Source organism: Genypterus blacodes, unplaced genomic scaffold, assembly GCF_046128005.1.
Source record: "Genypterus blacodes isolate CSIRO-AG114 ecotype Tasmania unplaced genomic scaffold, CSIRO-AGI_Gbla_v1 ptg000067l_1, whole genome shotgun sequence".
Classification (NCBI taxonomy): Eukaryota; Metazoa; Chordata; class Actinopteri; order Ophidiiformes; family Ophidiidae; genus Genypterus; species Genypterus blacodes.
In genome coordinates, this window is record NW_027466879.1 from 17120310 (window position 1) to 17145038 (window position 24729).

Genomic DNA, 24729 nt, shown 5'->3' on the forward strand with positions numbered 1-24729 from the left:
TCGATTCTACCAACTAGAGCAAAGCTCTCCCCTGGAAACGGCCGTGTAGAGCTGCTGTGAGGAATCTAAGGGGCTAAGGGACTTAGATGCCACTCACTCATTGTCTTGACCTTGACCTTTGTTAATGGTTGCAGTGAAAGTCAGCCTGAGAGGGAACTGCTGCATGACAAAGGTGAAGGGAAGCTCATCATTCCTGTCCTGGTGCTGTTTCTGGTCCGACAGTGTTTATGTATTGCACTATCATCACATTCAAATATGTTTAACACAACTATAAACCCATCTTGTCTAAATAGAAATAAATAAAGAATGCAATTTTGTGAGAAACATATTTAAATCCATCTGGCATGATTCATACAATTATGGTAAAACAAAAACAACAAAACATACACAATACAGCAGAGACTGTACACTTCACACATCAGCTGTGAAAAATATATTTTGTTCATCAGTTCAATAAAATGATCGTGTCATAAGGAAATCAGTCCGTAAACTCTATTGTTTATACAATCTGATATAGATTTGTGTTGCCAGCTGCCTACTTGTTGCCAGTAGGTCTCAACCCTATTCATGCCATTGTGGACCACGGCAGTCATACCTATTCAGCATGACCTGTTTAAAGACGCCAAACACCTGAATGTGTTGTGGAGCCGTATGGTTGGGTGTTTTCCCTCATTGAGTCACCAAGTGGCTGCTTGAGGTTGTAAAAACCTTCTTACTCAAAGTTGAAGAAGCTCATGTGTGCTTCACTTGTTTTACTATTAGTCACTTTACAACAGCATCTTAGCTGTAAATGACAACCACTTATACAATCTGTGTATCTGCAGCTGCTTTTTCTGCTCATCAAAAGCTGCATGATACTGCTGCATATCTAACTTATCAAAAGCACATTTTACACATCATCATAGTCTTTATATAGCAAGGACTCATTTAAACGTACAAGGAAGGATAGATGGCACTGCTTTGTGTGGCAGTTCAAGCTGTGTACTTGTCCTCTCCTTGCCTCTGTGTTTTGTGGTAGTGGGTGTAGCTGCTGTACAGCTCGTTGAACACTTCTCTGACTCCCATCTGCAGTCCAGCCGTCAGGAACTTGATATCCTGCTCCATACACAGGTCCAGTATCCGATAGATGCCCTCTGTTAGGTGCAGCTTAATGTCTGGTCGAAGAGTTACCTGCAGAGGTGAATTGCGGGAGAGGAGGGCAAAGGACAGAACAGATTGAATGGAGGTCAAAGAGTTCCTATACAGTATTTCCACATTATCAAATTTGTCAGGAACGTCTTTGTTTTACCGGCCCAACTTCCCTCATTAGGCAGTGCGTAATTATCTCACATTGACCCCCTGTCGCCTTTGCTTCTCCCTTAAGCACTTTTGACAAGATCATCTTCAGCTCATTCTTTGTGAGTTAATGACATAATGATATGTGGCCATCCTTTATGGCCCGGGGAGCGGCCTGAGGCACTCACATCACTACATAAATGATGTGTCAGGATGGATGAATATTCAGACTCATTTGAGTGTCACACACCCAACTTCCTGTAACTGGGAATATAATGAGAATGTCATCAAAGGATGGATGCTTGTAATATTCATCCCAGGTGGAACCCAAGAGGCAAAATTAATGTTAATGCAAATGCTAAATATGGGGCTATGCCCATGATCAATCACTTACGTTTGGAGCATATCACAAATATTGATTGAGTGAAGGGAGAGGGAAGGTGGTTTAGAGGGTAGACGTGCATAAATCTGGGCATGTTGCATTCAAGTGTCTAGGGTCTGTAACTAATGACCATTTACATTATTAATGAATCTGTCTATTGTTAATGTGAATTATACATTTATTGTTAAAATGTCGAAAAACAGTTTCAGGGGCAAACAAGTTAAACTGCTGAACTGCTTCTGAGAAAAAAACATCTATACAATTTACAAGAATATAAAATATATTGAATTTATATATATCTAATTTGATGATTTATTTTTGATTATTAAATTTGTCCATCAATTTTCTATTGATAAACACACAGTGTTTGTCAATGCTGATCTACAGCACTGCATAGTTTCCATCTCTTCGTATTCTGCTGGCACCTGAGCAGCTAAATCAGTTGTGTTTAGTCCATCAAGATCTGGGAAGCACCAGCTCCTGATCAAGCAAACACACCTGATGTAGCTTGTAAGGTGTGAGAGTGATGACAGTAAGCAGTGCTGAGCTCCTTGGGGACCAGGGTTGAGAATCACAAATGGAAGAAATGAAATGATGCTTAAAGTGACCAAGGGGAAACCAGAATCAATACAGATTACGCTGCTACAAAACAAAATGGAATGAGTACAACATAATGCTGTCGATGTTTCCAGTCTGCTGCGCTGCATGTGTGTCATAATGTGAGCGACAATGATTGGCCTTGGTATTTCCAAATCAACATAACCGTCATCAATCGGTCTCATTGTTTTGTCCTCAACTGGACTGAAAAGTAGATGGGCGACACAGCTGAGAGGATTTTGTATCAAGGCTCAGATCTGAAACAAAACAGCTTAGTTCACCCACATCTACACAATCTGATCCAGATCTGGTTTCCTAATACAACACCATCCCAGCCACAATGCTAACTCACAACACTCTAGTCTGGATACAATAGCACCTGTCAAAAATTCCGACACAGATAGACACACACACTGTTACCTGTGTAAGTGAATGAGGGCAGAGTGTACAGCCAAACAGGTAAACCAACACTGCTATTAAGCACACATATGCCAAAGCCAACTTTCTACTATCACTCCCTCTTTGACACACACTGGCTGACACACATGCACACACACTCTCAATACTCAACTACAAACTACATATTCATTAGTCCACGATTAAGTAAGTGTATGCGGTGGCACATGCTGCTGGTTCTACTCGCTTTAAAGGTTTACATGAATCCCAGTTAATCACACCCTAAATAATTCCTAAGGAACAGTTTATTATGGGCTTTCTGTGAACAAAGCTTGGCTATCTGATCTCATGTAGAGCAGTGTTTTACCTGAGCTAGTTAGTGGTGCACCAGCCGTCTAAGTACCTAGTATTACTACACCTGCTCCGGTATCAGTGTTAACCAAAGATAACAACAAGCTCCACCAGTGGGAGTTGACTGTAATGAGGTCAGGCTGAAGTTATGTTCTTCTGCGGTGCTGGCTGCTAATGTTAAAGCCTCCTGCAGACTGTGAGATAACAGCTCATCACTGCATGTCACACTCCACCATTCCTATGCAATTTAAAAAACAAAAACTTAATGGAAATGGGAAAAAAAAACGTGAATTAAAAACCCATTTTTCACTTTGACATCCGAGTGGTTTCTGTCTGTGACGCAGCTGCAATGTGAAGAAATCAAAAATGGGCAAACCTTTCCTGAATCTCAAATATGAGACAAACACAAGCGTAATATCAGACAGAAAAAAGAATGCTTTCATGGGCCAGGAACTGGGGTGCCATGTTGGCAAACATGAAGTCACACATGTGCAACATGTGGTTGCTTAGATTTTATTCAAAACCTGAATGGGAACATACAGTAGCTATAGTTTTGAGATGCAAATTGCACCATATTAAGTTTGGTGCATGTCAGCCTGTGAGATGAACTGCCTGGTGAATCACTGGCTTTACCTTCATGAAGCTCGTCTCACCCAAACTGAATATTTATTATCTTTTATTGGGTCCATTGGCAATTGCAGAGGAATTTGTGATTTATTAGCCTAAACTTCAATAATGAATTTCAAATTTAATATGCTTTTCTGACTACTTTTTTTCATTTATACAGCCCGCGGCATGAAAAGTTCAGTTAGGGCCAAGAGCCATCAGAAATAGTCCCGATTCAGCTGAAGTAAGCAAGACTTGATTTCTTTCAAAAGACTGTGAAAAGTGCAACATCAATGGAGCTTTAGCAGTGGCCTATTAGATGAGTCATACACTGTTCCCTGAACACCCAGCCATGTCCCAACCTCTCTATCTGCCTATGGAGCTAACTGCCTTCCTGTCTGCATGTCTGCATGTCTGTCTGTCTGTCTGTCTGTCTGTCGGAGTAGAGCTATGTGTCCCCATCAATGTGCAATGCTGGTGGAAAAAGCTGAGTCAGGTTGGCATCATGTTAAATACAGTCTGGCAGTACAGAGGAGCCACGTTTAATGACCAGACATGACTCACCGCTTTGAGGGAGCATCCACCCTAAACCTCTAATTCAGAGCGTGGAGCTCCTGTAAGCTTGGACCTGCATGTCGGGGATTTGTAAATGTTCAAGAAGCAGGCAATGGAAACAGTTCCCACCTCTGCTTCTGCTCGTCGGGCTCTTCTTCGCTCTGCTCGGCTGAATGTCGCCTACCCGACGTGCACGGACGAGCAAACTAAGTGTCTGCTGCCCCCTTTACACAAGTGTGCGTTTGTCTAAAGTGTGTCACCGCTGTAGAAGATCATGGTGTGCTGACAGACAGGTTTTGGATGAGGAAGCGTGTTGGCTCTGGGTGATTATGTTGCAGAGAGTGTATGCAGGCACTTTCTTTTTTGCACAGCTGTACCCATGTGCCTCCTTTCCTTACTGACTCTCCTCTTGATTTGAACACAGACATAACAAGAAACTGGGAGCAGACATATGTGTGCAAGTCTGTGTGCATATACGTACTTTCTGCAGTTCTGTGACATACTGAGCCACCATGAAGGCAGACATTGTGGTGAAGCTCTCGGCCGTGGCAGCGATGTGAGAGTACATTCTCTCTATCAGTCTGGAGCACTGGACATACACGTCACTGTCTGCATATAGAGAGACACACACACACACACACACACACACACACACACACACACACACACACACACACACACACACACACACACACACACACACACACACACACACACACACACACACACACACACACACACACACACACACACACACACACACACACACACACACACACACACACACACACACACACACTGATGTTACTTCATTATTTTCAATCCCCGAGTTATCCTTTTTCCGTAGAAGGTTCAAATAGTGAATGAACAAACATAATGCTGAAAATGCACTTAAATTGGTTTTAGAATTGACTTTATTGTCTCTTGTGAAGTCATGTAATGTGTCAGCACAGCCCTCTTTCATGCCCACATTCCCTCTAGGTCACTGAGGTCTTCTGACCAGATGAGTTTGGCTGTTGGGCTCGGCTGAACCTTAGGGGTGAAAGTGCCTTTGTGGTAGTTCACCCCTTAAAATTAGATCTGCTCCGACACTGTTTACTTTTAAACCTTGGCTGAAACCCTATTTATTCTCCATGGCTTTTAAACCTAACTGACATTTGCTGTGTTTTTCTATCTTCATGCTTCACTGGTTTCTCTTATAAATCGATTTCACTTAACATTTCTGTAGTAGCGGGAGGACGCTGCTGCTGGGGAACTAACACACCCCGTTATTGAAGTCTTCTACAGAATGTTAATACAAAATACTTGCACTCACATGTTCTAATCATCAACTCCCTGATCATACAGTTTCCTTAGATAAAATTAGAACATTCCTCTCAAGACCAACACCTGTGTGAATGTATATAAAGACATGAATGTGTTGTCATTTGTTTGAGTGCGAGTGTGTTTGTACTTATTACCTGTGTCAGCGTCTCCTCTTTGCCGCCCTTCCTGCATAATGGATGCTACCAGACGATAGAAGACGTTCAAGAACGATGGAGCTGCATTCAACATTACCTAGACAAACACAGAGCATATGCAGTTTTACATTCATGTAACTGGGCGGGGTAGAACCTTGGTTGAGTCATGAACTTGGCTATGGTGGTGTGTTTGCTAAAAGCTGATCACCTGGTACTGCTGACAGGCAAAGAGACAAACAAAGCATTCTTTGTGACAGTATCTATCTCTCTGACAATATCTCATTGTCTTCACAATGTGTGAATGCAGATTTGCAGCTCTGCTATATACATCAATCTCAGAACTCCCCTGTGCTCAACAGAGCACCCAGTGTAGTCCACTTATTAAACATTGTAAAGCATAGTTACTGAGAAACAATACAGCTTCCAGTCTAATGAGAGAGAAACATGACTCAGATCCCAGCCAGTTCCCTTCAGCTGTAAAGTTTAAGCTCAGGAGATTACTGGGGTAAAAGTTGGACTCCCAAAAAGAGCTATGTTTGCATTTCTGTCCCAACAAACCTCCCTCTTCCCCCCTTCTCTATTCATTGCCTATGGATGACTGATGGAAGGATGGAGAGGAAGGAGAAAGAGAATATAAATGAGAGGGATGATGTCACCACTTCTGTTTGGAGCTTGGTAATGGTTTCCATCTACCCAAGCCCACCTCATGCCAACACAGCATGCCAGCTCCCTTACCCCTTACCTCTTTCCCCTCCTCCCCCGCTCTGCCTATCACAGCTCTCTCCTCTCTTGTGCTGAAAACCTTCCTCCTATATCACATTCCAGTCCCATTTGTACCTTCTTTTCGTCTCCATCCCAAGCTTTTCCATTCGGCCCCACCTTTTATATATCAGGTCCATCGTTCCTCCTTTCCTCCCCTGCTCTCATTATTTAACTCCCCCTCCCTCCTCGTTGTCTTTTGTCCTCACAAACATCTGATACTAGTTAGCTGGTGCCCGCCAGTTCTATTTGGTGCAGCGGCCCCATTTCTGCCACACTCTGGTCACCGTTTTAAGCACAGAAAATCCAGCATGTGAGAAACTGATCACACATTACAACCAAAATACAGTTGGCAAACCAAGCAAATGGTTTTAGTGGCGTTTTCATGTCTTGGTCACAATGTGTTTGCTCTTACTTGGCAGACTGGGTTACAGTAAAACCAGAACATTTCACAGATAGGAGCTTTTTCACACAGCTGTTGTACCACACTGTTGCGCTGCAATAACCTTTGGTCTAAAGCTCCATTCCTGTGGTGCATCCCGTGGGCTCAGCACATCTGAGGCCCCATCATGCACTCACTTTGAATAACCAAAAACAGCAATTTATGATCGTCATTGCATGTCATCAATTTCCCGGCTCTACAAGGCGCAAACACTCGTATGTAGGTGAGCTGAGCTGGAAGCTGTAAATGGGCTATAAATGTGGTGTAAAACGAGCTTGCGTGTTCCCTTGCCTCCAGATGGCCGTCATAAAAATGTGAAACGATGTCTTTGCTTTTTATGGCAGAGTCTTGCAAAAGGATAAGGTTAATGGTGTCTAAGAGGTGTAAAGTTTGCAGACTTCACGTTCACACTGTGTGCCCCCCGGTGGACACAAACGATAAAAACATATGAGATGTACATGTTGCAGTCATGTTGCAGTCATGATTCTCCCCATATAATCCTCTAATCTCACTCATGGTTACATTTGGCATTTGGTTTTTGTGCATCATCGTTCATCTAATTTGTATTTAATATCTCTGCTGTACGCATGCTGACAGAAGCTGCACCAGTTTCTCTGATCTTTTGATTGATATTTTATTTATAGCAAACTACACTATCCTTCTCCCATCCGAGCCCCAGATGTTATTACCAAAATATACTCAAAATTCATCTTCCTTTTGAAGCCACATAAACTGATTTCGATTGCTTCCTCTTGCATATTTGCTATTGCTTCCATTCATTCACTTCATCATTCATTCGACCATCTCTTCATACCTGAGGATGACACTGGATGATGGCAAACAGCGCCTCATGAACAGCCAGGAACACAGACTGATAGACGAGTGGGCTCAGGTGATCGAGGGGCACCGCCTGGAGCGCTCCAAAGACCAAGGTCACATGGTGAGGGTTGGAGATGCGCCCCTCCCCCTGCCTCAGCAAGAACGTCATGGACTTTACGGTTGGAATGGTAAAGGGAACAGTCATAGAAGTATCCTGGCTGGAGGATCTGACGAGGAACTGCAAAACATTAAGACACGCAGGAATGCATAGAGATTAAACTATGAAATCAAACTGAAATTTGACACACCTACACACACACACACCTCAAAAATGAGATATTCTGTGTGTTGTTTTTAGGAACTTTTTCAAAGCTGTCTGCAGACAGCAACAATGAACAATAAGAGGGAAAGGAAAAACAAGTCCAGCTGTCCTTGAGGCAGTTCTGATGAATAAAGCATTGTGTGTATTGTACTACATTACCATATTACCAAAATGTCTGGATGAGCAATGTATAAACAGTAGGATCTTTACTGTATGGATATAAAACGTTACTTGTACCTCATATTGCCTATTTCACCTCAGGGTCTAAGTTCTCCTTTGTCTCTCTTCCTCTCTTTGAAAAATGTTAAACAACAATAACAATAACACCGTCTTTTTTTCTCTCTTTCCCTCTCCTTTTCCCCCTCTTTCTGTATCAAAAATGATCTCCAAAATGTCCCATAACTGTATGCGCACTGTCATGTCAAACGCTTGCTTTAATAAAAATATACAACACCAAAAGGACAGAACAGCATCTTTAAGATAGTAAAGCATAGTGAATGTGTGTGTGTGTGTAGCAGATCATTGGAGTCTGTGCGTGCTCCATCTAGATGGCCTGATAGAAAACACACTGCCTACATAAGCTGCACTTGGAATAACAACAAATGCGGAGCTGCAATTGAAAGCAGCAGCCTGTTGCTCTCATTTGGCTGCTGATGGCCGTCACATCCACTTTGACTGCACTGCCACACAAATGATTACTGATGGAGGCTGCAGGAACACAATGTCAAACACTCTCTGCATGGTGCTTTTGTGATTTGAATTATTTGAAGTGTTCCATATTTCCTTCTGTGTACATATGGAAGAAATAATGACTTCAGTGACAGCAGCATCAAAATGTAATGATAGCCATCTTACCTTTACCCAGCAGGCTACCATTGAATTTAGTCAAAGAAACCTCCTCTTTGATTTGGACAGAGCTGTGTACAGGTTGAAGATTTAAAAAAATATATGTTCATTCCTGGGTAGGGTTTCTTATGTTATGTAAGGCTGCTGAGACAAGATAATATCCTGTCAGCTTAGTTACACATTTCAAATTCAATGGGGGCAGAGCAACTGTGTCACATGACTGGTTAAATTGCTTAGCTTCCTCTCCATTACACAATGAATAGATCCCAAATGACACCGTAATCCCAGTGGGGCATTTCATGTATGTATACAGCATGTGCCTGTGTGTGTGTTCTCACCACCATGGCAGATATGATTTGAGGCGTGATGAGCCACAGAGCTTTAGAGCAGAGTTCAGGTAACTGACAACAGGAAAGCGCCTTAGTGACGACTACTGCAGACAGGACCTCCTAGAGAACAGGAAAGAGGGGGTGGGGGATGACATCATCATCATTTTGCAAGATATTTTATATGAGAGCAAATATGAATCCTAGGGAAAAAGTAATGCAAATCAGCGCATCCTTCAAATGTGAGAGCTTTCTATGTCAGTATATTAAAAAGGCTTTTGTACTGTAATTAACAGGCATACATTCAACTTCTACAGATCTCACAAAGTAAAGAGTGTTAATTGATCACAAGAGTCATGATAAGAAAACGTTACCATGTTATTATTTCTGGTGCAGATGCTTTTGCTTTGATTTCTATTTAAACTAGGTTTGTGTGTTTGCTAACTAAATCCTTTTTCCTTACATATCTTCACATTTAGAAAATAACTCTAAACAGATCTTTGCTGAATTATTAGGTGAATTGAACGTCAAACAACTGTGTTACAAAACGTGAGCACATTTAGTTTTGCCTTTGTAAATCTGAACTACAGGATCTTGGTTGGTGGCAGCAACATAAATGTGTGTGGAGCTCAGTGTGATCCTGGTCTCACCCTGTAGTTTCCTGCCTTCAGCTTGACGGCATCCAATCGTTCTCTGATGAGCAGGAGCAGCAGGTTAAATTGACTGGTGCTGCTTTTCCCCAGCAGATGGCGCAGCAGCTCCACCACAGAAGGCTCCAGCTCACCAATGTCATTTGGTGACAGCCAAGGAGCTGAGGGCAAAATGAGTGTAAAGGTGAATGAATGCAGTCCAAACCCCCCCCACCCAACTGTTGTGTACACTTTATTATACTGTAAAGCTCGTTGCGTAAAGCCTAACTGATGCTGTCTGTTGTGATGATTGTGATGATTGATCCCTGACGACTACATCAGTAGAACATCAAAGGTGCACACTCATTTTCTGTAAGGGTTGGAATGAGATAAACTGAATCTAATCATATTTACAACTCTGTCTCTTTGTTGGCTACATGTGTGCGTGTACCTGCCAGCAGCCTGTGCACGATCTGCAGTATCTGAACGTACAACTCGTCCAACTCTTTTGCTCCTTTCCTCTCCTCTCCTCCCTCCTCTTCTCCCTCTCCTACCGTCTTCTCAGCAGCTTTGTAGAACGTGGACAGAAAGGTGAGAGAGGACAACAGGAAGTCCATGGGTCTTGGGGCAGAGGTCATTTCCTTGAGGATCTGCTGGCAAAAGCGCTGATAGAGGGCCCTGTGAGTCATGGTGGCTTTGGTGATGTTCTCACTCTCCACTGACAGGGAGGACAGTTCAGAGTTCATCATAACGGTCATGACTTCTACTACAAAGGCCTGACCCAGGACGCTGCTCGACTCCATGGCAGGCTCGCTGACAGTCTGAGGTGTCAGGGCGGCCTTGATAGTTGGCCCCAGTGAAGCAGCAGTCCGAGCAAGCATCTGCGTCAACGTTTGATCTATTGGTTTACTCCTCCCCAGGTTGCTAGTCATTTCTTGTGAAAAAGAGCTCAGCGATGCCAGGAGAAGATGAATGACACAAATGGCTGCTCCTGCATCTGGTTTTTCAGAAACGGCTGCTTCTGCTGGTTTGGATGCAACAATTTCCCTTCTTGCTACATCTTCACTGGTAAGATAGGAAGCAAACTGCTCCAGGTTGAGGCGAACGCTGCTGTTTCTGATTATGATCAACCTGACCAAGGACCTGATGAAGCCCTGCAGCGCTGTGACTAAATCCAGCCAATCAGTGCTGCCTGTGGAGTGAAATTGTCCACTGTTGCTAAGACGGAGCAGGGAGGTCACAACAACTTGGAGAAGAGTGCCTCCGTGCATGAGCTTCAGCACACTTTGGAAGTTTCTGCCTTCCAAGAGACAAGTTAGAAGTCTGAGCAGCTTCCCCAGAAGCAGAGCATAATCACCAGAGTTAGGAGGCTCCATGACCACCTGGTGTGTTTGACTACAGGTGGAGGTAAGCATGAACAAGAGAAGGAGGAAGAGAGAGGAGAGATCCTCAGAGCTCATCCCATCTGAGTTAAGGTTTGTTATAATTTGGAGTAATTTTGACAGTTCTTTGGTCTGTACGTCAGACAACAATACAGGGGCCCCTCCAGTTTTTGAGGCTGCCAGTATCTCTTCAACTACAGCCTCGGTGTGCATCGGCTTACTAGGGTCACTTTCTGATTGGTTAACTTCTCTCTCCATGACGTCAAACTTCAGGAGTGTTGTACAAACCTGGGATCCATCTGCTGCCTTGATAACTCTAACAATCTTTTGTCTGAGGCATTGAACTGTGGCAGAAAACAGTGGCTGTAACTCGTTGAGAATGGGGCTTTGGAGAAGCTGCGACGATATGATGGAGACGGACAGACAGCCAGGTGGCCGGTTGTTGCCTATACTCGTCTGCCCGCTGAGCAGTGAACTGACGAGAGCATCGGCTACGCGGCTTGAATCTTCCATGGACAGGTAGGGAGCAATCAACGGCAAATTGGATGTGACAAGACACCAGTGTGCTACTGGGTAGGAGCTGGCATTCACACTGCCAATCTGCCCATTCCATACCTGCTCTCCATCCACACTGACATCAAGCTCCCCTCTAGCTAAAATGAACTGGGCCGCTGTGCTCAGAAGTGCTGCTGTGCCGGGCTCGGCAAGTAAGGGAGCTTCGTACAGAGCTTTCTTCATCTGTTGCAAAGTGAGGAGTTTGAGAAGCAAACAGCTCATGGGGCTGCAAGAGGGGGAGCTCACAGAGGCTGGAAAGCTCACACCAGATAAGACAAGAGCGCAGGCTTCATCCTGGCCTTCAATGGCCTGGGGTGATTCAAGAGATGTGTATTTGCTGCAGTGGATATGGAAAAGTGTGTCCACTTCCACCCAGGTGTACCTGAGAAGAAGAGCAGCCTCCTGGGTCTTTTGTGTCCACATGACCACTGTTTCATAATCAGAGACCTTCTGTGAGTGATTATGGTCCAAATCAGTTTTTCCTTTCTTTGGAGTCTTTTTAGTTGAACCCTTGGTAGTTTGTACACCATTAGAATTCTTCTTTTCTAATGATACCAATTGTAGTAACTCCTTGACTACAAGCTGCATCTCCTCCATCAGGCTTCGGCTTTGCTTGACTAATGGAAGAGGAGAAGCGTTTTCTAGAGTCTTCAGATTGAATAAAACTGCATGAAGCAGCTGGCTGAGAGAGAAGAGCTTTAGAGATGCATCTCTTTTCTCTTGATCGGCCATTTCCTCTCCACTCTCTCTTTCATCCCCTCCGTTGTCCTCCAACTCCATCTCCTCTACCTCTGTTGTGTCCTTCATCAAACCGGGCAGAATAAAACTCTTTATGCTCTGCAACACCAACGAGCAGATCTCTAGGACCTGGGAAGGGGGTGTGTCCTGAAGACAGGACCTGAGGGAGGCGGACATCATCTCAGACAGCAGAGGAGGTCGAAGATCATCCAGGGCCGGTTGACAGATGATAGACAGGAGCACAGAGAAGAGTCGTGGGAGCTGACGGAGCTTAGTGTAGGTCTGGAGCAGACTAGACACCAGGACCTGCAGGGAAACAAGCATCTTGTCTTGAGTCCAAATGAAGCTCTGGGATCACCTCCTGAATTCTAAGAAAAAGCTTGACTGCTGAATTTAATAGCACTGGCAGACAGTACAGTACAACATGATTAACTGTCTGACCTGTCTGGCCAATTGCACTCGAGTTTCCATGCATTCAGCGTTAACCCAGGCTGAAGATAGGAGCTGGTCCAGGTCTGGTTCAAGAATCAGGTGGTTGAGACTCAATAGCGCCTTCAAACAGCGGTACCATGCTGGGATACTGGAGGACAAGACAGGGAATTTTAAAAGAGACATTTAAAAACATGAAGGGGCATTTTTGTAATACCAATAATCCCCAGACAAAGAAAATACGACAAAAATGATTGAGTGTATCAGTCACCTTGGCTGGGCATGGTTGAAGAGTATTTGTGCCAGGCCTCTGTAAAAGTTGAGTTGGACCTCTCCGTGTCTTATTCTGTCTGCTGCGACGTTATAAATATCTGCAGACAGGGCCTGGCTCAGCAGGGCCTCCACAGCCAGTAGGGCCAGACTCCAGCTCTCTGGAGAGCAGAGGGAGGTTGGGGGAGACACGCACACTGACTGGTCTGGTTGAACGGATGAGGCAGCATCCAGACTTACATCCAAGAGAGAGGTCAACCTGGTGAGAAAATGGAAACACAACATCTTCTGCTCTTCTTCGCTCTCTCCTCTCCCTTTGCCATAACTTTCCAGGAAGAATTTAAACAGCACAGACGAGGAGTTTGCCCTCATAGTGTAGTGTAGGGTGGATTCACAGAAGCCCTGGGCACTCAGCTTGCTAAGTATGTTACTGACTGGCTTTAAGAGGCCTTTAGCCCCTCCAGCTCCACGTTTCCCACAATCCTCTTTGGATGGAAGGAGCTCCTCCTTGTAGGAGGACAGGTGCTCAGGGGGGAAGAGAGCCAACTGGAGGATGGAGTCCAACTTTATGCGGATGTCTCTGCACAGCTGCGGGCGGAGACACAGATGTGTGCGAGAAAGCGTGTATTCCCCAGAGGTGAGCAGGTATCTGAGTACTGTTATCGTCTGTATTAGTTGGTTGGTTACCATGGTAAAGACTCTGTTAGGATTGGCTTGTTGCCGTTGAACTGACAAATAACATGACAATGACTGATGTAGAACCTCAAACAAATGAGCAGAACGGATGTTTTCCTTTGGCTTGGATTTGGATTCACTGCTATCAATCAGCAGAGGTTCAGCTACTGGCTCAGATTGGGCAATGCTGGAATCACTGATCAGCTGAGTATGAGTCACCGGCTCATCGTGAGGTGTGACGGACTCTGTTGTGTGTTCAGGCTGCATGGCGTCTTGAAGTGGTCCTGAGAGTGACGGTTGCTGTAGCTCATGGCAGGCCAGAGAGCAGAACTTGACCGCTAGGTCAACCATGAGTTCATACTTAGTGGTGAAGACTGATGACAAAGCAGGCGAAGAGAGAATTCCTTTACACACACTGAGCAGAGTGGACACACCCACTGATGGTCTGGTGCTGACACGTACACACTCGTGGAGACGGTCAAGTAGCAGCTGGAGACAAAAAGAGTAATAAGTGTCAGTGAGACCTTAATTTATAAATGTCAACTGACCCTCAATCACAACAATGATTTCAGCACATAGTAGTTTATAGGATCCTGTGTCATGTGCCACAGTTCAAAGTAGTCCTCCAGTCGAGTATATGATTAACCAGTGGACAGTCGCACCCTGGTGTGTGTTGGAGCCACTGTACCTGTGCCATGTTGAGTCGAAGGCTGATAGTCTTGCCCTGCTTGACAAGAGAGTGGAGCTTCCGGCTGTGCAGCAGGTCGTCAAGGTAACACCACAGACCTTCCAGAACATCCTGGGAAAACTCCACCTTCTGACTGTACCAGCCTGTCAGCGCGTGAGTGCACCAGTCCAACAGCACCTGGTAGATGGCAGGAGATAATCAAACAGATGGTCGAAATTAATGTGCTACCTTTCTATGTTGCTGCCTCATCCCCATTTATAACAGTCTATGGTCGGCTGTCCAAGATGACCTCTCTGTGACCTCAGAACACACCAAAAGATTGAATGATATAAGCAGATAAGAGACAAAATAAAGCTGAGTTAAACTGAACCTAATTTAGTATTTGGATAATACACAGCGGCTACTCTGGATCATCATGACTTAACTGATTCATTTTAACCAAACTTAGTACAATATTTATGAAATAATTTAATGTTATTTAAATGAAACAAATCAAATTAGAATTGTCAATAGCGATTTTGCAGAATAGTTAAGCTTCTGATTCATCTGAGGCAATACATTCCAGTCCAATCACCATGACAACCACAGATCCTCATCCAGCAGATATAAAGCATCGTCCTCATTATTCAAAGACATAAATATAATGTAACACATAACAGCGCTATACCTGTTCTTTGTTGGGCAGCAGACACTGGGAGGAAATCCAGGCAAAACGTGCCAGCTTCAGCTTGTCCTCCCATTGAGTTTGAGGACTCTTCAGCTTCAGATGGATTCCTGAATAGATGGCAGCCATTGTTGCTGCTGACCCGGCTGCTGCTGCTGCTGGTGTGAGAGAGAAGATAAGGGTCAGGGAGGGAAACAGATGAGGAGACTGGCCCAGCATCACAGAGCTCTTACTTGATCATCATCAGTGTAGATCAGAGTGATAAGTTAAACCAATTAATAAAACATCCTTGGTGGAAAAGTTCATGCAGATTGAACGGTGATCGCTTAATTTCAGTTTGGCTTCGAATTACTCTGCCCATGAGGCACTAAATCTCTCAATCCTAAATGTGGCCATTTGATAGAATTACACAAGGATGAGAGTAAGCAAACACATGCACATGCTCAGGTCGGCTTTTATATACACACATATTTTAAGACATATAATAGGAAACGTGTGTGCATAAACCACATTCAGTCCTGCTTATACAGTAAAGCTGCAGTGAAACTTATTACTAGCTCACTGTCACAGTCACAGTGTCCACGACTTAACCAAACTGAGGCGAAGCTAATGGAAGCTAGCTAGCATAGCGTCGCTGAAGTTAACATAAGCTACCAGCGAGGCCCGCGTCACATCCAAACACACGCACAGAAAACAATAACTTTAATAAACTTTGCATGTTTACCTTTTTTAAAGAAGGTTAGTAGCACTTTTAACGTATTTTAACTATTTTACAGCCTACACGTGCGGGCTGTTGTCAGACGAAGATGAACTTTCAACTTTCACCCTCTCGTCCAGACCAAGGTAATCAAATATCGAACAGTTATGACTGCTACGCCGTCAACCAAGCACCAATTTTCAAATGAATTTAAATAAAAATGTATTCAGTAAAGTGAAATTGTTTTAAAACAAAGTAAAAAATAAAGGTTACAGACACGAGAAATCTGACTATTTCGAGGGGGAAAAACGCGAAGAGAATAAGTCAGATTCCGAGTGTAGTGATAATGTTTAGAGAAAAAATGTCGAAGTTTTTAAACTTAAGCCTCAAAATCATCCTTTAATTTTTTAACAATGGCCCTAATATCCCCATCTCCATATCATTATTGTCGAATGTGTATACTTAGTCACATTTTATTATATTTTGTCTTTAAACTTCTTCTTCTTCTTCTACTTGTTGTTGTTTTTGTTGTCGTCGTCGTTGTTGTTGCTACAGTTGAGTGCGAAGAATTGCGTGTCATAGTGTCAATCGAGTCAATTATCGCTTGTTATGACAGGGGCAGGAGTGTTCGGTGTTTGATTGGGTGTGTCTGGTAAACTTTGCTGATATGATCAGCCATTGAATCCAGCAGAGGAAACAAGTCTGGCTCCATCCAAACCAAAGCAGGGTCACCTTTGGTCGCTGGTTCTCTTTACCTCACTTCACCTGGATCTCGCCGACTGCTCTCGGTGTTAGTGGGCGGTTCGTGTGTCTACTCTCCCGGCTAACAGAGTGGGGCATTTGGCGACAGATGAACGTGACAGGCAGGGTGTTGGTAGCTACTTAGAGATAAGAGATAAACAAGGCGATGTTGTTGTTGAAAGCGGCTGTCAGGTGCAGATAAAACGAATAATAACGGTTGAAAATCAGCGATGGAGCAGCGACGATCTCCATTAGTGCTCAGCTGTGGAGACAAGAGTGTTGACCTGACGGCTGGGGGACTGACAGCATGATTCCTCCCACTGGATCTCATCAAGCGACGCCCCGATCCTGACAATCTACGAATACAGAGAAGAATTTAAGACTATTTGGATATTGTACACACATTTTGGCGTGTAATTCTCACAAATACAATGCGCCTTTTAATTCGCATCTCCGGGTGCTCAAGCGGGCTGAATCTGTCCAAACTGAAGCTCACCCAGTCCGGGCGGTCCTGGCTGGACCACCGGCTCACCCGCTGTGCTGCCCTGCGGAGAAAGGCACAGCTAGCCCGGGTCAAAGCCTCAGCTTCCCCCCCGCGTCCCGTCTCCTCACACGGGCCTTTCAGGTCGCTCCTGTTCTGCCCACACACACGGACTGTCACACACACACCTGTTGCCTTTGCCAGCTCGTCAGCGGCCTCCACACCGACACCGACCGATTCTGTGAAGACCCAGGCGGGCACAGAGGAGAAAGGCCAGACGTCGACCTCTCTACCCCTGGATGATGTTAAAAGGATTCTGAGACTGGCTCACCCTGAGAGATGGAGACTGGCAGGTACTCTGTGTGTGTGTGTGTGTATAATGAGTCACAAATTGTGTTGTTTTGGTCTAGAGTCCCAATTACTTACATTTAAAGTTCATATTTGGTGAGTTTCAATCTCTGTACTTCTTCTTTCAACTACATTTGAAGCACACAACAAGTTTAAATATAGTTGCAACCTGGTTCTGAGGCTTGATTCATGATCGTTCACGCACCTAACAGACGGATGATTTGAAATAAGTCGTCACAGGGAAGAAAATGGCTACATTCCTGCTTATTGCACACAGCGTCTGAAACATTGCCGCATACTGTCTTTAAGCAAGGGCTTTGTTATAGGTTTTTGTCTAAATCCTGTTTTAAAATTAGTTCAGAGTGAAACAGTTTTAGGGGCCCTCCATCAGTGTGGTGACCCAGATAGTGATAACCTGTCTATGTGAGTTCCTGTTTCCTTGCCTTGCTCCCTGAGATCTGATAGTTCACATTGTGAATGTGAACCTGTACTAACCTGCTTTGACAGGATTAAGAGCTACTTTCCCCAAATTCAAAACATCTACAGTTAGTCAAAAGACCTTCATTTGCTGTTCATGTAACCCTAACCCTTTACATTGGCAAAAACACGTCATGTAGCTTTCATACACCTTTTCAGTAAATGTTGCCAGAACGTTTCCAAATTTAAAATAAAACCATAATCAGTTGTGTTCATCCTCAGTAATAATTGTGTCTCACTTCCTTGTGTCTATTTCCTCTCCAGGTGCATTAGGCTTCCTAACTGTTTCCAGTGCAGTGACCATGTCGGCTCCTTTCCTCCTGGGTCGAGTCATAGACACCATTTACGCCACCGGAACAGACGCAGAGACAATGGCGGCCTCCCTGACGTCGCTGTGCATCATGCTGACTGGCGTGTTCCTGTGTGGCGGAGCAGCGAATGCCGCCAGAGTCTACCTCATGCAGATGTCAGGTGAGCCAGGGAGGAAGATTCATCCCCCAGCATCATAAAAAGAAGCACAAGAATTGGCTGAGCAACAAACGGCGTATCTCCATTCTTCTCTCTAACATCTAAATTTATATTGCGTCACCCTCCAGGCCAACAGATAGTTCGGAATCTTCGCACCTCCATCTTCTCCTCCATCCTCACACAGGAAGTGGCATTTTTTGACAAGAATCGGACAGGAGAGCTCATCAACCGCCTCTCTGCTGACACGGCCTTGGTAGGCCGCTCCATCACAGACAACCTGTCGGACGGCCTGAGAGCCGTTGCCCAGGCAGCTGCTGGTGTCACTATGATGGTGAGTGCTTCCCTGATTGACAGGATATGTCTGTGGCTTGATCTGGTTCTGGCTAGAGGCGTCAACAATATGGATTATGGTTATGGGTGTGTGCTGCTGTACAAGGAAGTAGTTGTGAATTTCCTGGTACCTTCCCATTCCAGTCAGTTGTTATTTATGCTGTTTATAATGTACAGGTGGCATTGAAGAACACGTTTCACTTCCGCATACCAAAAGGAAATGAGAAGATTATTATAGTGCATCATCCTGCTGACAAACTCTGCTGTGACACCGGTACAATAGAAAGCTTTGACTCTAAATGAAGCCTGAACAGACGCATGTTGTCACTTCATTGTTCAATCCTCTTCTCTGTCCGTCATGCATTCATACAATACTTCCTTGTTGACCTACATGTTGCTGAAATAATGCATTCTTTCCTCTGTAACAGGCATTTTCACATTCAAGGATGTTGTTTCAGAACAGGTTCTTGTATTTCCTTAAATAGAATGTTGTGTGTTGTTAACAATGGCAAAACCAAATGAGATCAACCCTGTAATTACTAGTTGGAGCCATTTCGAGTGAGCTTTTATTCTTTTCTTCATCCCCTTCTTTCTTTTTCTTTCCTCCTTTAGTTTTATGTTTCCCCCAGCCTGGCGAGCTTTGTGTTGCTGATTGTTCCCCCTGTGGCCGCCCTCGCCGTGGTCTATGGCAGATACCTGCGCTCCATCTCTAAACGCACACAGGACGCACTAGCACAAGCCACGCAGGTAGAGTGCACAGAAACACACGGCTCCTGAAGCACGAGTGAAACGTGAAGATGATGTGTTAGAGCCGTTGAAAGGAAGAAGTGAGCTGCTGAAGAGATATGTTCTTAAGCATCTTCATTTGTGTGTTTCTCACCATTTCAGTTGGCAGAGGAGCGTATTAGCAACATGCGAACAGTCCGGGCCTTCGGTAAAGAACTGTCAGAAGTGGACGTGTACACACAGAAAGCAGACCAGGTGCTCAGCCTGGCCAAGAAGGAGGCTGTACTGAGAGCTGGGTTCTTTGGAGTGGTAAGTGAGTGTGTGTATGGTATGTAACGGGGAAAACGATGACGCAAACTCAATCCACAATTGGCACATAAACCTGTTGCAAACAGGCTTCTGCTTTTACATCATCTCAGTTTTGTAATGATGCAGTTTCTTCACAAAATGTAGTATTGTGATTTACACTTTAAAACATCATTATTCAACTTTGGCATGTGCATATCAATATGGATAATTGTGTGTGTGTCTGTGTCTGTGTCTCAGACTGGTCTCAGTGGTAACATCATGATCCTGTCGGTGCTCTACAAAGGAGGCCTGCTGATGGCGAGCCAACACATGACAGTGGGAGAGCTCTCCTGCTTCCTCATGTACACCTTCTGGGTGGGCATCAGCATTGCAGGTAACACACACACACACACACACACACACACACACACACACACACACACACACACACACACACACACACACACACACACACACACACACACACACACACACACACACACACACACACACACACACACACACACACACACACTTTTTGTCTTCATTTTCATATTTGTAGTGATTGCCAATGGATTGGTATCTTGTTTACAACTTGTAGGTCTGAGTTCTTTCTACTCTGAGCTGATGAAAGGTTTTGGAGCAGGATCCAGACTATGGGAGCTACTGGACAGAAAGCCTGAGTTTCCTCTAAATGGTCAGTACACACACACACACACACACACACACACACACACACAGTAGTATAGAGCCTCATTAGTGTATAAACCTCAGTATGTTTCTGCTTTGCAAAAATCAACTCTTTACCAACAGTAAATTATTGAAAGTTCCTTCTTCTCTCGGACATAAACATGAGCGGAAGGAACGTTGCTCATGTACTCAACCTCCCATCTGTGTGACTGGCTGAATGCTGGTTATACACAATATTCATCATCAATACTTCATTTGTACCTCTGATTGGATTGAAAAAAAAACAATATAGAATGTTGTCCTTTGCCTTTAAGTGATAAGTGTTAAAAATGTTGTCTTCGCTTGTTTGTTCCTTTATTCCAAGGTGATGTATTTGATCAGTTTTTAACTGTTCTTTTTCCTCTGCAGAAGGTCTCGTCCTCCATGCAGACCAGCTGAAGGGCCAGCTGGAGTTCTGTGACGTCTCTTTCTCCTACCCGACCCGGAAGGAGGCCCTTATTTTCCAGAACCTCAATCTGCTGGTGCCGGCCGGCTCCGTCATGGCGGTGGTTGGAGCCAGCGGTTCTGGAAAATCGACCCTGGTCTCGTTGCTGCTCAGGCTGTACGACCCTGAAGCTGGTGAGACGGAGCATTCTACCCATTAGACTGAAAAATCTGATGAGGACTGACCATACAGTCCAAGTCAAGACCAGCTCATATTTTGTTGTTGGCTCTGACGCAAACCTCTCCTCTCCAGGTGTCATCACTATTGATGGGTATGATATCAGAGATCTAAATCCATATTGGCTCAGGGGTCACATTGGAACCGTCAGCCAGGTAAGAAAATAAGTTTTACGTTTCTATGCAACAACTCTCACAGTTGTCCCCCAGGGGAGCTCATTCACAGCCTTCTCTCTCTCCCTCTGGCCTCTCCTCCAGGAGCCAGTGCTGTTCTCCTGCTCCATTAGGGAGAACATAGCGTACGGCGCCGTGGAGACGGACTGTGTGAGCACAGAGGACATCTACAGGGCAGCCAGGGTGGCCAACGCCTACGACTTCATCCAGGCTTTCCCCAAAGGCTTTGACACGGTGGTGGGGGAGAAGGGAGTGCTGCTGTCAGGTGAGGAGCAGAACGCAGGAGATGCCAGTGACCGATGCTGTCGGAGCATGTTTAGTGTCCAGGGTCACTTCTTTGATTTCTGTAGTTGTTACATCAAAATCAGACGAGAGCACACTGAAAACTCTCAGTTCCTTAAATTCTGACTATTTGTAGTCTAGAATGAAACAAAAACTGTTTTCTGTTCCTCTTTCCTAAAGGCAAAGAACACTGACATTACGCTGCATTCTGTGTATTCTGTCAATTCTATCTCCCTTTAAGTGTTTGTCATTATGTATCTAAGGTGTGTGTTTGTGTTTGTTTATCAGGTGGTCAGAAGCAGAGGATAGCCATAGCCAGAGCTCTGCTCAAGGTAACGACAACAATGTGGCAGTTTTACTGTTGGAAACCATGTTTTGTGAGTGTGGTGACATCTGTCGTATGAACACACTGCTTCTACACTGTTGAGTCCTCGTTTGTATCAACGCAACATTTTCAGGTTAAGAGGCGATAACAGTCAGCAGTGCCTCATCGACACGTGATCATTTTGAACATTGAACCAGAATAAATGTATGGAGTTGATGAGTGGAAGTGTGGTTGGTGTGTTTTAGGATGTAGGATCTTTACCCTGTGTGTATTATCTTCCCTCAGAATCCAAAGATCCTGCTTTTAGACGAAGCTACCAGGTGAGAGAGAGTGAAGAATGAAGACTCTGTTAACAAAATCAAAATCGGAAATAATGAAATGCAGTGCTGGCATGATCTGGTGTAACGTTCCTAAATGATTCAGTGCACTTTCCGGATAAAATTCTTTAGTGTGATGATCCGTGCTGATACAAATGATATCTAATGTACTTAATTCTAACCAGCTCTCTCTTTATCTCTGTGCAGTGCGTTGGATGCAGATAATGAGTTCCTGGTCCAGCAGGCCTTGGAGCGTCTGATGGAAGGTAGCTCACTCCGTCTGTCTCTCTCTTGCTGTGTTCAATCCTGACGCTCCTGTGTTTCAAACAGAGATTCCATTATTATTTCCCGCCCAATCAACAGGCAGGACAGTCGTCATCATCGCCCACCGCCTTTCCACCATCCAGAACGCCAATGCTGTTGCCGTGTTGGACCAGCGCCGCATCGCTGAATGCGGCCGGCACACAGAGCTGCTCGGCAACAGGCAAGGACTGTTCCGGAAACTGATGGAGAAACAAGCTTTTCTACAGGAAGAACAGAAACGGGCCATGAGCTGAGAGCAGCAGCAGGAGGAGAAGGAAGAGCATAGATGAGTGGGTGAGTAAGAGAAGGGGACAGGAGGCCTGGCATGAGAGGGGATTGGCAGACGCTGGAGGAAAAGTGGAGCAGATCTTGCACCCAATGAGAGACGACTACAGCACACTCCACTCCACTGCCATAACCAAGGTGATATTTTCAGGGGACAATACAGGTAAATTTGGAGTAAATGCCTGTTAACTGAAAACTTGGATCTTGGAAAATCATTATTATTTAATTCTACACTGGAGCAGGAGAAGGACTGAAGAAGAGGCTGAGTGGAAAGGACCTTACCAGAGTAAATACTTCTAACACTGCAGGAATTTGGCGTGGAATTGAAACACCATCGCTAGTTTGGGACAAATGCAGAGCAACGAAGCAGCTCAGACACGATGGAAATGTTGGAAAAGATCAGTCGCGCAATCAATGACTGAATCAATGTTGAGGCGCTGCAGTTGCTCATCACTACATTATTTTCAGAGCCAAACCAAAAATAGTCCAGTATGGTTTATATGACACTTCTGTATATATATTTTTTAATACTTCAATACTTTGCAGTCCTTTTCTGGTTGCCAAAATGAAGCAGCTTTGGAATGCGTGCTTGTCGAGATGTAAGAGCAGGATTCTGACATTCTGGAAAAGATGGAAATTCATGCACGCATGAAGGGAAACTACACATTTGTCATGGAAAAGCGTGGGGATGGTGCTAAAAGCCTTGTGAGGTCAGGGGTCAGGGTCGATGTCCTTGTGCTGTTTGAAATGATATGTGGCATAATCAGCTTTTGTAATGTGATGGGAGTCATCTCCATGTGCGCATTGGTTTGGGATTACCAACACATTTAGGCACTCTTTCTAGATTTCACCTAATCTTAGTTCATTCCTAACCTGCTGCTGTCTCCACTCATGGTGATTCGTCCCTGAAGCACATCCTGGCTCATCATCCAGTGCAAATCAGGATGTGCAGCGAAACGTACCTCCACTCTGAATGTACACTGTGTGTTAAAAAGGTGACTCTGACTGCCGGCTCTGTAGATGTTTACAGTTTGTGTGCTTAACCATCATGAAGTTCCACATAAACAGCCCCAAAGTCGCCTCAGGGTTAACCACAGTGCTGATGAGTCACAATTCTGCCCTCTTAAGTATTTGGTTTGGAAGGAAGAGGCTGAAAAGTGCTCGTCTGAAGGGTTGGACTGAAGCCATCCTCTGGTATTATCCACTAAATCCTTCACGTGTTTTATTTGGGAACTGCTATTTAAAGATACAATAGACAGGGTAAAAAGTATTGATGATATATACCTAACATATATATATATATAAACAGTACATAGTAAGAGTAAGGCCTTATAATTAATGATCTCACTTCCTCTTGATCTTTGTTACCAAGAGAATAAACACAGCAAAGATGTTTTCGATTAGTTTATCAGCGATCAGGAACTTGAATCATTGCTTGTGAATATGTTGGACATATGTTTTTGTTGTCTTTTCATGTCATTTTTCACAATGTTTCATGTATATCGTCAGGGCACATTTATTGAATTTAAATGAAATGACTAATTCTTGATTCTATTCAACAAAAGACACTGTTAGGAAGATTAAGTCAAACTCTGATCTGTTGGTGATTGACAGCAAAGCCTGTGAACAATAAGTTGTGTTCCGGTTGTGTGTATTTATTTATTGTGGTTTATAGTTATTATGGTGGTTGAACTCTGAGCTTTGTTTCCGTCTAAATTGATGTATTCATCACATATTTTTTGTTGCTATGCGTTTGATGTTAAACATTTGTCTAATAAATCATTAACTTTGCATCACACCTTTGCCTACAATTCAAAGAAACACTTTACCTGGTCGTGTCTTTGTTGACCGTGTTGGAGCCACGTGTGTTCCAGACCTGCTCAGTAGCCGTGCAGAGTGTGTTGTGTTTGCTGTAGAGTGGCTAATGGAATTAACACATCTATATTTATATTTCCAGAAATGGGGCAGCAA

At 44.3% G+C, this 24729-nt stretch overlaps 2 protein-coding genes across 3 annotated transcripts; one reads left to right on the forward strand and one right to left on the reverse strand.

Moving 5' to 3' along the window:
* Positions 1–312: 312 nt before the first annotated feature.
* On the reverse strand, positions 313–16001 carry urb2 (URB2 ribosome biogenesis homolog). 2 transcript variants are annotated; one of them, XM_076155744.1, is made up of 12 exons: positions 15891–16001; positions 15170–15324; positions 14503–14679; positions 13141–14303; positions 12882–13020; positions 10217–12746; positions 9787–9947; positions 9149–9259; positions 7638–7880; positions 5623–5719; positions 4644–4771; positions 313–1170 (listed from the first exon to the last, which is right to left on the reverse strand). In XM_076155744.1, the coding sequence occupies exons 2-12, from the start codon at positions 15293–15295 to the stop codon at positions 973–975; spliced, it is 5073 nt and encodes a 1690-aa protein (XP_076011859.1). In that variant the 5' UTR covers positions 15296–15324; positions 15891–16001; the 3' UTR covers positions 313–972. The 2 variants fall into 2 exon arrangements, with proteins under 2 accessions (XP_076011859.1, XP_076011860.1); XM_076155745.1 differs by having other exon boundaries at positions 15170–15321; positions 15891–15991.
* Positions 16002–16310: 309 nt separating this feature from the next.
* On the forward strand, positions 16311–23736 carry abcb10 (ATP-binding cassette, sub-family B (MDR/TAP), member 10). The gene is made up of 14 exons (XM_076156046.1): positions 16311–17438; positions 18175–18381; positions 18507–18709; positions 19321–19455; positions 19597–19743; positions 19981–20116; positions 20324–20419; positions 20821–21030; positions 21149–21228; positions 21331–21511; positions 21817–21860; positions 22139–22173; positions 22378–22436; positions 22534–23736. Exons 1-14 carry the CDS (start codon positions 17036–17038, stop codon positions 22725–22727), a joined length of 2130 nt encoding a protein of 709 aa, XP_076012161.1. The 5' UTR covers positions 16311–17035; the 3' UTR covers positions 22728–23736.
* The last annotated feature ends 993 nt before the right edge of the window (positions 23737–24729 follow it).